This window comes from Myotis nattereri (assembly GCF_964212035.1).
Source record: "Myotis nattereri genome assembly, chromosome: 4".
Classification (NCBI taxonomy): Eukaryota; Metazoa; Chordata; class Mammalia; order Chiroptera; family Vespertilionidae; genus Myotis; species Myotis nattereri.
In genome coordinates, this window is record NC_138079.1 from 29512593 (window position 1) to 29529152 (window position 16560).

At 50.3% G+C, this 16560-nt stretch overlaps 1 protein-coding gene across 1 annotated transcript in view; it reads right to left on the reverse strand.

The window, feature by feature from the left end:
- AHRR (aryl hydrocarbon receptor repressor) overlaps positions 1-16248 on the reverse strand; it is a gene marked incomplete at its 5' end in the record, with an annotated part of 65992 nt that extends 49744 nt beyond the window's left edge. Inside the window, 2 exons of the mRNA XM_081090394.1 lie at positions 9151-9332; positions 16187-16248. Coding sequence (XP_080946520.1) covers positions 9151-9332; positions 16187-16248 — 244 coding nt within the window. The remainder of the gene's footprint in view (positions 1-9150; positions 9333-16186) is intronic.
- Positions 16249-16560: the final 312 nt, after the last annotated feature.

Here is a 16560-nt window from a genome sequence, read left to right on the forward strand (position 1 = left end):
AATGAAAGCACATTCCAAGATGTTTATGCATCAAGTTGTTAACTTCCTATAGAAAGAACTTCCACATTTTCTTTTTATTTCTTTCCCTTTTTTACGTTATTTTTATAGTTGACACTATTACAGATGTCCCTGTTCCCCCCTCCCTACTCCCACCTTTGTCCACCTCCTCCCAGCCTCCGCTCTCCTTCCCTCTGGCCCTCACCACACGTGTCGGTGTCTGTGGGTTATGCATATATAGAACCCCCATGTTTTCTAAAATGCACCAGCAAGCTTTAGACATTTCACACTGCGATGTGGCTCAAAGAACCACCAAAACGCATCTCCTCAGAGCCAGTGATGGTGCGGAGCAGCGGCCAGTGAGGCTGGCTTCTCCAGTCAAGAGGCTGCACTGCTAACCACTTTCTGAGGCCCTCCTCCGTGGAGCCCACGGGGGCTCCATGGAAACTTGGTCACAGGTCCTGCAGCGCAAACACACCCTCCCTGCAATCCCCATGCCACAGTGCTAAGTGCAACCAAGAACAGCTCTTTGGGAAGAAAAAGAAAAGGAATGAGATTTCTATGCATTGCAGGTCCATATCTGTCCATGGCATAAAACCTGGAAGAAGCCAACGATTTGGGTGTTTTTGTTAAGTTTCAATACATCGGAAGGAAAGTGCACCAGTGTCAAGCCAAGGGTTCAAGAAACATTTTGCAAAACAAAACAAAAAGGAAAAAGGTGTCCTGATGCTTTTAAAAATTCAAATATTTATTCAATTAGTGACTGCACAATGTGCAGGTGTGAAGACGAGGCGCATGAGCCCGGGCCCAGTACCTCACAGCGCGACAGTCAGGGAGTCCTGGTTGGAGTTCAGACAGGACGGAGCCCTGGAGGGACAGCCCGCAGTGTCCTCAGTGGCAGCCCCAGCTGACAGCAGTCCCAGAGCCGTCCACCCCCAGGCCGGCGCCCTGCAGTTTAGAGGAGTGCCCAGCTCAGCTGTCAGAGGGCCTCTGCTTCCTGCATGAGTCATGAATTTATAGTAAAGTCATAGTAGGTTCATAGAGTAAAAACTGGAGGCTAAGCCTCCAGTTACCCAGATTTGCAAATAACTCTGACTTGAAGTTGGCCTGTCAGTCATCATCACCTTCAATTTCCTCATATGTCAATCACATGTCACTACAGGTTCTTGGTTCCTATCGGTCACGCATAATTCACCCTGGACAGATACAGATTGAATTGATGAGAAGACCTGGAGGAGCAGAGGGACCGGCAGGGCCGTGGCTGTAAGAAAACTACAGGTGTCTGGGTTGTCAGGAGAGCACCCCCATCTGAGGTGGGGCCCACCTTCGCGCTCCATGGCACCCTGTCCTGCCGGGCTACACCCAGTCCTCACGGCCACAGCTACCCACTAGCCTGCTCCCGCTTGACCACCCACCGCTGCTCATTTGTGAGATGGTTGGTGGCTATGGTGGCTGTGAGGAAAGCGCTGGCTATTCTCAAACTTCTCTTTACAAAAAGATTGGGCGCCTGAAAATGCCAAAGGCTATCCTAAAAGGTCCAAACGTGACTTCCTCACAAACACAAGCACACCGTGCTCCCTGACAGCTGCTGCGGCCAGCGCTGCCCCACATGCTGCCACCGCCCGCCTCCCACCCTCCGGGAAGGACTCGCTCTCCCCACACCTCACCAGGAGCCCCGCCATTCACACCTCAGAGCAAATGTTCGGTTGTGCAGTTTTCTTTGTTTCTTCTTTTGTTTATGTTTTGAGACAAGGTTGGACTTACAGGCAAGTTTTCAGAATAGTACAAAGCACCCCAAATATCCTTTCCTGGAGACTCCGAGTTTTATATACTGTTCCACTAACATCCCTTTAGCCTGGGGTCTGGGCCTGCTGTCCCCCCCACCCCTGCTCTGTTCCCATACATCTAAAGTCCATCCTTGGTCCATCCTTGACTTCCATGACCTTGGCTTTAAACATTATAGCAAGTTATTTTTCAGACTGCCTCTCAGTTTGGGTTTGTTGGGTGTTTCCTCGTGATTATTCATCTTCAGTAGGAATATGACAGAAGTGGCCGTGTGCTCTTCTCATGCACGATGTCAGCTATTCCTTTATTGGTGGGGTCGACTTTGATCACTTAGGACAGTGTGTGCTGGGTTTCTCCACTCTACGTTTTTTACTTTTGTAATTCATTTGTATATTGTTGGGAGATAGGCCAAGACTATGAAAATCCCACTTCTCACCCCACTTGAAGCACTAATTTTAGCACTGTTGATGTTTCTTGCCTGAATTGTTACTACAATGGTTACCAAATGGTGAGTTTATAATTCACCTCTTCTACTTACAGTCCTCTGTCTAGAATCCTGTCTCCTGTCTATTAGTCAGCAGTTTACTGTAAGGAGGAGCTTTCTCTGATCAGTGTGGACTATGGAATCCTATTTTATTCACTGGGTTGAAGCCATTATTATCCTTCCTCTTGTTAATGTTGAAATTGGCCCAGATGTGGCCAGTGCAGCCCCTTCTGATGGCTCTGTGTCCCATGACAATCCAAACACAGCCTTGCTTTCTAGCCCGAATGTTCTTAGCTTCTCTTGTACTTTCCCTGCCCCAACTCTGGAAGGAGACAAACAAACAAACAACAACAACAAACACCCTTTTTCCTTTTAATGAATGGTGTCTATATACCAAGGTCTGAATGTAAGTTGTGCTCACTGAAACTGGTGTCAGTGGACAGAGCTAGAACACACTGACATTTTATACACACATATTTATGTCTATATCCACATTTGTCAAAATCCATGATTTCACATCAATACCTGCAACTCCAACTCAACACCACAGGATTCAGTATAGAGTGAAATTATTTTTCCTTTAGTATTTGGTGGAAATTGCTTTAAAACTATCTGGGCTTAAATTATCTTTGTGGAAGATTTATAACTGATTAGGCTTCTTTAATGGTCATATGACTATTAAGGTTTTCTATTCTTCTTCAATCAATTTTAGTAAGCTGTATTTCTAGGAATTTACTCATTTATGTTTTCAAATTTATTGGCATGAATTTGTTCATATTAGCTTCATATTGAAATATTTACATCTTCTACCATTGTGTCCCTTCAACATTCTTGACACTTTCTCTTTCCTCCTTCATCAGTCTCACCAAATCTTTGCAAAATAACTCTATTGTATGTTTATTTTCTATTTCACGAACATCTTCTTTATTATTTGCTTTCTTTGAATCTCTTTTTGTTTGTTATGCTTTTCTAAAATCAAAACTACTAAACTGAATGCTTTGGCCATAAAATTTCAGCCGTCTTTTATATAAACACTTAAGGTTATTTATTTCTAAGTATTGTGTTAGTTGTATCCCACACATTTTGATTTGTAAATATTTTCTAAATTCCACCACGTTTTCTTCTTTGAACTATGAGTTATTTGCAAGAGTGTTAATTTCCAAATATGAGGGTTTTCAAGTCATCTTTTCATTATTGATTTCTAGGATAATTGCATTGAGGCCTTACCATATATTACTCATTTTGTCTGTTGAAATTTATTGAGACTTGCTTTATTTACCAATCTGTTTTCAATACATTTACAAGTTTCATGTGGGCTTGAAAAGATGTAAATTCTGTAGTTTCAGACTATAGTGGTTAATGTATACCCATTAGATTAAGCCATTTTTGCATTGTTCAAATAGCCTATAATCTTTACTGATTTTTATTTATTTGATCTATTAAATACTGAGAGAATTATTTAACCTCTTTCTTTCTGATGATGAATTCATGTATTATTTTTCCTTATAGTTCTGTTGATTTTTGTTTTGATTTTTGAGGTTAGGTTATTAAAAGCACACAAATTTAAAATTATTTTATCTGCTTGATGAAATGAACGTTCTAATCATTATGTAAGGACACATGATTTCCAGTAATGTTTGTTACCCCAAAATTGATTTTTTGACATTAATGTGGTTTCATCAGATTTCTTCTGGTTAGGATCTCTCTACCCTCTCACTGCCCTGTCCTGTGGCCTCTGTGAACACACATAGTTGTCCACCATTATAACCCCAGCTGCTAGTTGGCATGCTGTAGTTAGTAACATGCTTGGAATTTTGTGCTTTCTATTTGCTCCACCCTTTTCATATCTTTTTTTTTTTCTCCTTTCTTGTCTTTTCTTTTCGTTGATTACATTTCTCATTCCACTTTTCTCTCTCCACTAGTTTGAAAGTTAAATCCCATTTCGCTTGTCTTGATGATTATCATGGAAATTGTATAATCAGCTAATCAACCTCCAAGGGTAATTAATACAAGAATTGTTGGACTAATACAAATCTCCTGCTCCAAATATATATGCTCTTATGGCTGGAATTTGTTTCTCTTTGTTCTTCCAATGTATTAGTGGTATTGCTTCATATAATTGGGGCCTAATGTACCCACAGTCAGTACCTTCTCATCTTCCTTCCTCCTTGCATCTCAGATCCACCTCCTGGAATTCCCTTCCTTCACAATCCTCTTTAACGACGTTCTCCTTGGGTTCTCAGCTTCACTTAGTTTGTTCTCTGAGTATTCCTTAATGTTCCACTGGCTCATCAACATATTTTCAAAGGTTTCAGATATTTTCTTGTATTCAGGGCTCTTATACTGGTAAGCAGGAGGACTGATGGTTACATCTCTGCTAGACCCTGAATGCCAGGGGCGGGACTATGGCTCTTCTGTTTACTTGCGTTATCACAGGTTGTTAATGCAGAACTCTTTCGGTCTGAATTCTGGCTGAGGCCCTGAGACAACAGGTGCCAACTACAGTGAGATTCCAGATGACACAGGCAGGGCTGAAAAGCTTTTGGACCTGCCCACCTGCCATGGGGGTGAAGCAGACCCATCCAGCCCAGGTGCCTAGGGAACCAGGGCCATCCAGTCAGGGCTGCAGGACAGGCATGTGTGGAATTGGGTGACAGAGGCTGAGCACAAAGAATCACAGGGACAGGAGGACAGTTTCAACCACAGGGTACGTGAAGAATGGGGGGACAGTATTGTCACAACGGGAAGAATCTCCAGATTTTGTAATTTTTCCCTTCTCCATTGTGTTTACTGAGATGGCTCCCTTCTCCTTGGCACTTCTCTCCCAGGCATCAGGAGCACACATCTGTTACCCCCAATGATGCTCCCATCTGTGTGACTCGCTGGGGACGCCGGCAACGTGCCAGACCTGTGTGGACAGTGGACCCTCTGTCATCTGTGCGAGCTGCTTCTCCCTGCCAGGTGGGCACTGGTCCTTATCCTGAATGAGTGGGCGCTCAGGGAGGGCGGCCTAATTGACCACTCAGCCTAAGTGAGCGGGTGAGGGGCTTCTTGGACCCACACATTCAGGGTCCACATGTCCTGTAAGGAACCCCTCTACACTCCAGCCCCACCTAGGGGGTCCCCAGGCTTTTCCTCTACCCACCTTCCCCCACATCGTCCCTCTCGTGAATGGTGAGATTTACGAGTGGAAAACTCTGCTCTGGGGTACAAGCAGAGGGTTTATAACTCGGAAGCACCGTCCCTTTGCTCTGTGCAAAAACCAGTAAAATAAAATAAAGTAATCCCGCTGCCTTTTAAAAATTCATGAAAGTCAACACTAAACATTACTGGAAATTTTCAGGTCATTGTTACCCTTTGAAGATGAAACTTTCCAGTTCATGTCCTTCCCAAAGGTGACTTTTTATAGAAGCGGTAATGAAATTAATTCACCCACTTCTGAGTCAGGAAGCACAGATTAAGATCCAATTTTTATAGCTTGGCTTTTTTTCTAACTACTCAGTGGAAATGAATTGAGGAAAGCGTTTAGGATTTTCTCTACAATGTACACCTTGGGAAGCCTTGATAGAAAGGGTGCGCTGGCGGAATCAGGTTTGCTATTTCACTTGGTGGTGACAGTCTCGACGCTCCCACGGCGTCTCTGTGAGCTTAGCAGCCAGGCCGGCCTGCAGCGGAGCAGGGAGCCGCCTCCCAGGCTCAGGCAGGGGCCCTGCCCCACTGGAGGCTGTGGGGTCGGCACGACATGGGACTGTCACTCTGCTTCTGGTTAAAAACTAGGCATTCAGGTGGACACCTGGACAGTCGTCTGGACTCCTGGGAACAGCAGTCTTTCCAAGACTGCCAACCCTGGCCTGGCTGGGCACAGCTGGACTGGTCCAGACAGGGAGTGACCGGTCCCTCCCAATCTCTGGGCCTGGAGGTCTGGTCTTCGTGGGTGTGCCAGTGGAGGAGGGAGAACTGACCACCCCATCAGGCAGCCCCCAACCTGCCTGAGCTGTCCAAACAGCCCAGTAGCTGCAGCCATAAAACAGGTGCTTCCCAGAGGCGGGTCTGGCGCCCCATGCGATGGTGCACTGTCATTCTGTGTGACTTCCTCTACTTCTTCGTCACATCACAGCCCCCCTGGAAAAGCACAGTCGTCCTGCACAACCTGATAAGGCTCCAGGTCACCGCAGCAAACTGACCTCAGCACCAGGCGTGGGACCGGGGCCTGGTGAGGGGACAGGGCCTTGCTGAGGGGAGACTTGGGCACTGGGACATGGGCACGTGCCCCCCACAGCCTCAGGCCAGGCAGAGGGCTCTGAGGGCTGGCGTGTGTCTGCAGCACGTGCTCTGCGTCTGCAGGGCTTCCCGGGGCCTCCCTCCAGGGACTCTAAGCTCCATGAACACAGCCCTCTGGCCCAGCAGTCAAACAGTAACATCTACTGTCCCGGTTCTCAGAGTCAGGCAGCTTTTCCGATGAGACGCAATTCCTTCTTTCCGTCACCGGTCCCCCAGCAGGCTTCCTGCGCTGCCTGGGGGGTGCTGCCCCCGCCCCCGCAGTCTGCTCAGCCCCGACTGTATACATTACTGTGCAATGTGTGGTTATAACACTCATACATGAGGAACGATGTGACGATTTTAACAATTACTAGACTAATTGGAACTATCTACCCAGCAGCCCCGGCTCAGCTGGGTCCAGGACAAGGAACCTGGAGCCCCACACCCAGATGACAGCAGCACTGCGAAGGTTTTCTCGGCTGTTTCACACATTTAAGTTTTTCCTATTTATAAAATCGATACATTTTGGTATGAAATTAAAATCCCTGGAAAGCGAAACAAAACCCCTGGAACGTTTCCATGCAGAGATTCCTGCTGCTAACACACCCGCGTGTTCAACTCCAGGGCACTGGGCCGGCCAGGGCCTGCGGGAGGTGGGGAGGGGGGTGGCGAGGAGGCCCCCCCTGCAGGGTCAAGGGACAATGCTGAGTGTTAATGCCATTCGGGTGTCCTCTCCAGCGTCCCCACAGCCAACACCCTTTACAAGGGCCATGTGAGGTGCCTGGAGCCAGCAGGGCCCCTGTGACAGCGGTCACACACCCCCACGACGGACCCTCCTCCCTGAAGGGACACAGGAGGGCCAGGGGAGGCCTGGACAGGGCCCTGACTCCAAGTCAGAAAGCTGCCACACCGGGTCTCCTCCAAGCCCCCGGACCCGGCGGCCAGTGCCGAGCCCACACGGGACCTGGAACCACGCTCTCGAGTCCCCTCGGAGGCCCCACTGGCGGTGACTGTTGATTTTTAACTTTGAAAGGAGTGTGATTCAAAACCACTTGAACGGACATCACATTCAGCTTCTGATTGGAATACAGACGCCTAAAGCCCCTCACTCCACCTCACAACAAAGCACCGAGAGAAATTTTCAAGTTTGCAAGTTTTTGTGGGCTCATCAGAGACCCGAGGTCCCAGGGCAACCAGTAACCCAAAACGTAAGGAAATAAAGGCACTTCTGGGAACAGACAGGACATGAGCCTGATACTGTGGACACCGCGAAGGAGAATCCAGACTCAACTCAGACAATTCTGAATGTGGGCCCAGAACCCAGTGAGAGAACCCAGGGCCCTGGCAGTTATAAAGGCTGGAGACGGGAACCCGCTGTAGCTGCTTCTCCAGGGACCCCGGGGTGTTCACAGAGCAGAGGGGACCGGGCGGCAATAGCTCAGCCCACATGCCTGTCTAAGGTGTCCACAGGCATGAGTGTGGGGTGGGCACAGGCAGGTGGCCTGGGGAGGCACAGGAATGCAGGATACCCCAGAGGAGCCCCGGGCATGGCCGAGACCTGAGCCACGAGCACACGGGACCACACCCAGCTCAGCACATCCCACAGCCACACAGCCTGTGTGCTCGGCCTCCCCGGGGGCAGATGGCCCTTCCATGATGGGACATCTCAGCGTGGCTCGACATCAGCCCCACACCAACACGGGTCCATGTCCCGGAGCAGAGGGCGAACACAGACGGGTGGGCTTCGCAAAGAGGCTGGGAGGAGCCGAGACCACCCGTGCAGAGATCTCACACACACAGTGGGGTCCTCAGAGGCCAGCAGTGGCCAGAGGATTTGGGGCTCCCACTCCATGAGAGGAAATGAAGGCCAATGGGCCTATGGAGGAGGGATCGGTGATGCTGTCCAGCTGGAGTGCATGGCGGGCAGAGCGGAGTCCTCGGGAAAACGGCCCCCATCGCCAGGAGGAGCAGAGAAAGCTAGCAGTGGGCAGAGGCTGAGTCTCACCCCAGATACATCTCAGTACAAACTGCTCCCACTGCTGTGCAGAGTAGACAGACCTGCTTCACATGGTCCCAGGCCTCAGCCCTCACCCACTGTCCATCCTCACTGGAGCCCAAGGCATTTTGTTGAGCAGCATGATGAAGTGCAAAAGTGGACGGCAGGCAGAGCAGAACTCTACAGTTTCCTGCAGTCCCCACCCGTCCCTGAAGTGACAAGCACATTTCTTTCTCAGGAGCTGAGCCAGGCCACATGGAGAATGAGCATGACCTGGAGCACCAGGTGTGGGGAGCACAGCAGGCACCCAGCACCGCAAAGCAACCACAGGACCGGCCACCCAGCTCACTCCAGCCAATAGCAGGACACGAAGCAGCTCCCCCTGGTCCCGGGAGCCCTGGGGTTGTGAGGAAGCTCCAAGGACCTGGCAGAGAGGGAGGCCAAGGGTTGGGGCGGGGAGGAGAGGTACTGGCTCTACCCCTCCCATCAGAGCTGTCTGGTTCGGCAGTCAGCGAATCCTCCTCTAGATGGTCACACAGGACATGAGGCACAAACTGTCCATCCAGCAAAGAGGGTGAACCCAGGTGAGACCCAGCTGGGCACAGGTGGGCACAGGTGAGAGTCCTACCTTGGAAGAAGCTCTTCACCCTGAGGTAACTGACGCTGAGACGCAGGACCGAGAGCTTGTCCAGCTTGGAGACAACATCTGGTGGAAAGGGCAGCAGGCTGGCCAGGTGGTCCAGCTCGGCGTTGAGGCGGTCGCGGTGCCGCTTGGAAGGGTTTGACTTCTCAGCCCCCACAGAAGGCTTCCTGTGAGGAAACAGCCAGTCAGACTGGGGTGACTCCGCCAAAGTCCATGGACCACACAGGTGGAGACCTGTCCCTGCTTAGAATGGAGCTGCCGCCAGGGAAAAAAAGTGCTGAAACAAACTAAAACTCACCCATTCCTGAGAGGTTCATGCTAAGAATCTGAAACTGCACCTCAGTGACTATATCTCATTACGGGGAGGAAGGAACAGAGAGATGAAGATCAGGTAGCCTGAGAACCCGGCTCGGCACAAGCTGTGCGACTCCAGCATGGTTCTTGACCTCTCTGTGCTAACTTTCCCAGAAGTGGGAGAAAGGCAGCTGGCTCTAGGCTGTATCTGCTCAGCCTCGTTCAGTAATTCCTGTGTCTAAACACGTGGCCTTCTTAGGACCTGGATTCCTTGCCCTGCAGTCCACGTGCAAGTGGCCTCTCTGGGCCTCAGTTTCTCCTCTACACAGCAGGGCTGGAAGGGATGAGGGGAGGACAGCTGAGGTCCCTGGGCACCGTGCCCTGTCCCACCTACCCCTCCAAGGCCTGAAGTCAAGGGCTGTGCCTCCGTGCAGGTGGGCGGGGCCCTGGCTGCTTTCTCCCCTTGCCCCACAATAGACCAGCTGGCCCCTCAAGGGGGTGTCCCTTGTCCACCCTCCCTCACCCCAGACCCCGACCTGCCTCACAGTGACCTCCCTCTCTGCCCCCCTGGTCCCCAGGATGACAGTGTCCTTCTTCTGACCCTATTTCCCACCTCACAGAACAGCTGCTCCCCCTTGTTCTTCCTAGATCTCGCCACAGGAAACCTTCTGCCCCTAAATGGCCGCTAAAGCTGCCTGGAGGGGCGCTGGTTCCAGGGCTGACCCCACACACACACACCCCGTCCTGGCCCCCCCAGCCCCGGGCTCCCGCTGCCTCTGGGGGCTGGAGTCTCTTGTCCAGAAGTTCCTATTTTCCTAAGTGTGTTCACTTGTAAGCACACGGAAAGCGGGCCTTAAACAGTCTGTCCTCTTCGTTCCGTCTACAAAGCTGTCCCCTGTGCTGCCTGAGGGCCTCGGCCACAAGACCCACGGCAGGACCTGCAGCCCCAACTCCACAGTCACTTTTTTGGTTGAGATATAATTCATATAACGTTAAACTAACTGACTTAACTGCCATCTGCTCTCCCTCTCCATGCATTTGCCTGTTTGGGACATTTCACATAAATGGAACCATACAATGTGAGACTTTGTGTCTGGCTTCTTTCACTGAACATCATGTTTTTAAGAGTCGTCCGTGGTGTAGCCTTTATCAGGACTTCGTTCTTTTTAAGGCTGAATAATGTTCCTCCGCATGGATTTACCACGCTTAGTTCATCCCCTCGCCAGCCCAGGCACATCTGAGTCACTTCCGCTGGTGGGTATTGTGAATATGCTGCACAGACACCAGTTTTCACATGTGTGTTCCGTTCCTTTGGGCATAACCCCAGCAGTGGAGTAACTGGCTTGATATGTACTTCTATGTTTAACTTTCTGAAAAACTTCCAAACTGTTCCCACGAGGGCCACACCACTTCATATACCCAGCAGGAGGGTCTCAGCTGCTCCACATCCTGCCCACACTTGTGATTTCCCCTTTTATTCTAATAAACATTCTCATGGGTGTAAAGTAGTATCTCAATGTGCTTTCATTTGCTTGCCCTTAGTGAGCAATGATGTTGCGCATCTGTTCATGTGTTTGTTGGCAATTTGTGTATCTTCTTTGGGAAACGTCTATTCAATTCCTTTGCCCATTTTTAATTGGGTTATTTGTCTTTTTATTGTTGAGTTGTAGGAAGTCTTTATATATTCTACATGTAAGTCCCTTAGTAGATGTATAATTTTTTAAATATTTTCTCCTATATCTTTGGTTATCTTTTCATTTTCTGCCCTTCCTTCTTTCCTTCCTCTCTCTTTCTCTTTCTTTCTCTCTTTCTTTCTCTCTTTCTCTCTTTCTTTCTTTCTCTCTTTCTTTCTTTTCTCTTGGTCTTAATAAGGCCTCTACCCCAAAGTTACTCACACCACTAGCCATCACATAAGTACACAAAAGACTTCATGATAAACCGAGCGGTCTCCAATGTGGACTGGTACTTGCTGGCCAGAGAAGAGGCCCACACTGTCAGTGAAAGACCCCTGAGGTGAGCCCAGAAATAGGGCAGCATCAAGGGCAGGTGTGGGGTCAGAGAAGAGGAGAGATGCCGAGTAATGGGCAGGAAGCCCAGGCTCAAATCTCACCTCTGTGTAGACCTGGGGGAGCAGTAGCCCACCTGTCTCCCCAGAGAGCATGTATCTGAGAATGAGCTGAGCATGACTATTCTCCCACCCCCACCTCCATGGGGCACCTGGGGGTCAGGCTGAAGAAATGGGTAACTGAAGAGCTTGGCAATCATCACTCTGTTCCTTCAGAACACCTGGCTGCCCCCAATGCGGTTCCTCCGCCCACCCCAGCTCCAAGGGCCAGGAACTTCCCATCCCCATCCAGGTGGGTGAGAACAGATGGGATAAGGGACACGTGGAGGATGCTCCAATCCCCTAGGACAGAGACTCAGCAGAAAGCGGTGGGGCCAAGGGACCCAGCACCACCAGCATAGGAACAGTGCAGGAGGAGTCCCGGCCAGCTCAGATGGAAGGAGAGTTACAAAGGAAGCAGTGACACCCGAAATGTGAACTTCTTAGAATAAATCTAGCAAAAGACATCCCAGACACCTCAACTGAAACCATAAAATATTGCTGAGAAAAAATTTAAAAGACTTCATAACTGAAAAGAAATACCATGTTCATGGATTGGAAGACTCCATATTGTTAAGGTGGCAATGCTCCCCTAAGCTGATCTATAGATTCAATGTGATGTAATCAAAATTCCAACAGGCCTTTCTACAGAAATTGACAAGTTGATTCTAAATTTGTATGGAAATGAAAAAGACCTAGAACAACCCATTAAAAATGAAGAACGAATTTGGAGGACTTATCCTATTGATTTTAAGCCTTCTCTAAAGCTACGATATTCAAGATGGATTTGATATTAGAGACAAGATAGAAACATAATGGAACAAAATAGTCGAAACAAACACACATATATTTGGGCAATTCATTTGATAAAGATACTAAGGCAATTTAATAGGGAAAGAAAAGTCATTTTAATAAGTGGTGCTGATTAACTGGCCATCCATGAAAATAAGTGAACATCAACCCTCACCTCACACTACACCCCATAATTAACTCAGAAGGGATCACAGACCTGAATCTACCTCCTACAGTATAACTTTACAGGAAAACATGTGAGAACATCTCAGTGACCCTGGGCGGCCCAGATTTTTAGAACACACACACACAAAATCATAAAAGAAAAAAAATTGATGAATTGACCTTCACGAAAAATGTTTAAATGTCTTTTGAAAGTCACCCTTACACAGATCAAAAGGAAACCCTACATAGGAAAAATGGGATTCACAAGAGCTTGTATCCAGAACACGCAAAGAAGTGCTACAGTTCAGTGAAAAGACAAGCAGTAAGATAGGCACACTGTTTAAGCAGACGCGTCACCGGAGAAGGCGAGTGGCTGGCAAATACGCACCGGGAAGGTCCGCCACACCTGCAGTCCCTGGGGGGAGGCAGGTGAGCACCACAGACCCGGCAGAATGGCTGACGCCAAGGGGACGGTGTCCCAGTCGGGGACAGAGGGCAGAGCAGCCAGGGCTGCCGCCCAGATGTAAACAGTGCAACTGCTTCGGAAACAGTGTGGTGGTTTCTTAAGAAGCTAAACACTCACCCCCTGTGTGACTCAGCGATTCCACTCCTAGGTATTTATTCAAGAGAAATAAAAGCACATCCATACCAAGACCCACACACGTTTAACGCTGCAGCAGCTTCGGTCGCAAAGGCCCCACACTGGGACCAGCCCGGGTGTCCGTCTGCACGCGAATAAACGGACGTGGGGTTCCTATCTGGGACACGACACGGATGCACAAACCATGGAGGCATCTCAAAGCCGCCTGCCCAGGGAAGGAGCGTGTGATTACATCTATAGAAACCTCCAAGAAATGCAGGCCAGTCTGCGGGAAAAAGGCATCAGAGGCTGCCGGGACGAGGTACAGGAAGGAATGACAGGGAGACTCTGGGAGTGACAGGCGTGTCTGTGACCTTGGTTCCAGTGACGTTTTCACGGGTGTTTACGTAGGTCAAAACCGATCGGACAGTGCACTTTAAAATTCATTTTTTTCATATATTTTTTATTGATTTCAGAGAGGAAGGGAGAGAGAGAGAGAAACATCAATGATGAGAATCATTGATTGACTGCCTCTTGCACGCCCCCTAAGGGGGATTGAGGATTGAGCCCGCAATCCGGGCATGTGCCCTTGATGGGAATCAAACCCAGGACCTTTCAGTCCTCAGGTGGACGCTCTATCCACTGAGCCAAACCAGCTAGGGCTGGAGGGTGCACTTTAAATCCATGCAGTCGAAGGTACTGCAGTTATAGCCCAATAAAGATGAAAAATTCAGACAACAGAAGGGAAGGCCCACCGCTCACTCCCCCTGTGAGCTCAAAGTGTCACCCCGCTGCTCCCAGAAGCCCTGGGGACCCAACAGCACCCAGGTCCACTCTCTGCATCCAACTCGAGGAAGTCTCTGAGGAGCAGGTTCTGCCCAGGAGCCGGACACTCATGAGTCCAGGCAAATGCTCTCTCCTCTGTCCACCCCATGCTCCACGACTTTCTTACCCACACCTTCCAGGAGGAAGATGGGCACCCACAGACCCATCACCCACTCCAGAGGGCAGGGCCAGACCAAAGCCCCACAGCCCTCTGGCCTGGCAAGGAGGCCAAGGCCACAGCTGGAATACAGGGATGTAGCTCACACCCGAGGAGGGGCTGTGGGCTCGGGTGCCCTGCATTCAAACATCAAAAACAGAAGTCGTCTGGCCCCCAGTTTCCTGGAACATGTCCCTGTGGAGATGCTCGGCACGCACGCACACACCCAGCTGCTCCCCATGAGTCTTGAATCCGATTCTAAAATGCTCGATGCCGCTCACATCAGTGAGGAAAGGACTGATTATTCACTAACAGTGTTAAAAACAACATTCAAACTTTTTTAAGGGAATCCATAAAAGTTGAGAAGAAATATCTGCAAAATTCTCTTATAAACACGAAACATTTCTAATGATGATGTAAAATTAACCACAAAGGAAAAGATTCATGCATTCAACTTTATAAAAATTAAATTTTTCTGCACGGCAAAGAACACCATAACTAAATTAAAACTGGGGGAAAGTATTTGAAACACACTCAAGAATTAGTCTCCCTGACATACAAGCTCCTAAGGATCAAGAAGCACAGAAACATTAACAACGTAATAGAAAAATGAGCAAAAGTTATCAACACAGTTCTCAGAGATGGAAATGCAATGGCTCTTAAACCTCACTTGTGACTAAAGCATCCAAATACCAAAGCCTGAACCACACGTGTGCCCAATTGGGGAAGAGACACACCTTGACTGTGGGGCAGTGCAGTGACCTGCCAGTAGTGTCACAGGTGCCCACACTGCTGACTGAGCAGTCCCGTGTTAGGCATGAGTGTGCATGTTGGGCTGGGCCTTAATGTACCTTCTTGCCAGCTAATAACCTGCTACTGCTCCGTGGGTGCTGGCGGGAGGCACAAGTCTGTGCCTATTGCCTTGCCCTCACCCAGGTGCACATCGCTCCATTCTCCAGCCGCCTTCCCCTGCAGCCACGCCGTGCCTGTGTTCCTGGCACCCACCCCACCTAAGGCCTGTGGTGCCCTGAGGCCACAAGGGCCACACGACAGACTCAGGTGGCAAATCTGCTTGCCAAAGTCCAGCCTCACAGGCCTTTGCTGCCTCTCCTTGGGGCTGTGGAGCCACACTGCTGACAACCTCACACAGAATCCTGCAGCTGCATGAGGCCAGGGGGCGGTCCAAGAACATAGACCCACACACAAGCTGCTGACGGTGTGCACCCACACACACAGTCCACGCACATATGCAGTCGCTCAGAACTGTATTATACACATGCACACACAGCTGAATTACACACACACTCACACAGTTGTACAGCACACACACACTCACACAGCTGTATTATACACAGCAGTATCACACACACACACACACACACACACACACACACACACAGCTGTATTGCACACACACAGAGTCCCAGCTGATGGCAGACACCTGCAGGACCCCTGTTGGAGGAGCAGAGGTAGCCTGTGGGCCACTGGGATGCCACTCTCTGCTGACGCCCAGCAGGGCATCCCCTAAGCCCTGTTATTCCCGCAGCTACCACAGACCTCACACCTCTGTGGCCCAGAGCCCCACTGTTCCAGCCACAGGCAGGCGGAGGGACTGTGAGCAGTGGTGATGTGGTGGAAGGGGGCCTGGAGCCGCCTGTGGCGAGGGTTCCAGAAGCTCCAGGCAGGGAGGATGAGCCTCCGACTCCTTCCATCTGTGGTGAGGCTCTCAAAGGAGCCCTGGGTGGGTCCCACCTGAGGACAGGGGGTCACCAGGGCACAGAGGGGGTTGGGTGCTCACCACTGACAAGGTGACATCGCAGCCCTCCATGGGGGCTTCTGGCCGAATGAGCGTCACTGGGCCTCACTTCACCTTCATCAAAGTCAGAGCAGCTGCAGCAGGCTCTACAGCAGTGGCCACCTACAGGCGGGCAGCGGCGGCCTCCTGCTGCGGGCCAGTGTGCACGCCCTGCCAGGCCTCCCAGGTCCCTCATCCCTCAGGAAGCCATGACCAAAACCTCTCCTGAAATTCACTTTGCCAGTGAAAGTGCACACACCGTCCCCCTTCATCGGTGACACCCAGCAGAAAAAGAAGGTAATACGTTACTGTTTCTGGACGGGCTTCCTTCTCTTCCTCCCTGCGTACATGCACTCCCCCGGCGGGATCATCTTCGGCCTGGAAAAGAAGGGAGCACCTGGTTGGTCATGTTGAAGAGGCCCCAGGGCCCCCCAACTTCCCGCACCACCCAAGGCAGCAGTGTCAGCTGAGGTCCCTGTGCCGGGATGGAGGTGTCATGCTGCCCTGGACCCCCTGTACAGGGGTCCCAACTCCTCCATCGCCACTCGAGCAAGATGGCCCATGGCACTTCCAGCACAAGCCTGCGCTGCCCGTGCCGCCTCTCACTCAGGGCACCCCGGCAACATCTCCCCTTCGATGGGCAGCATCACATTCCCAGCCTGGCCCGAGGACCTGCATCACTG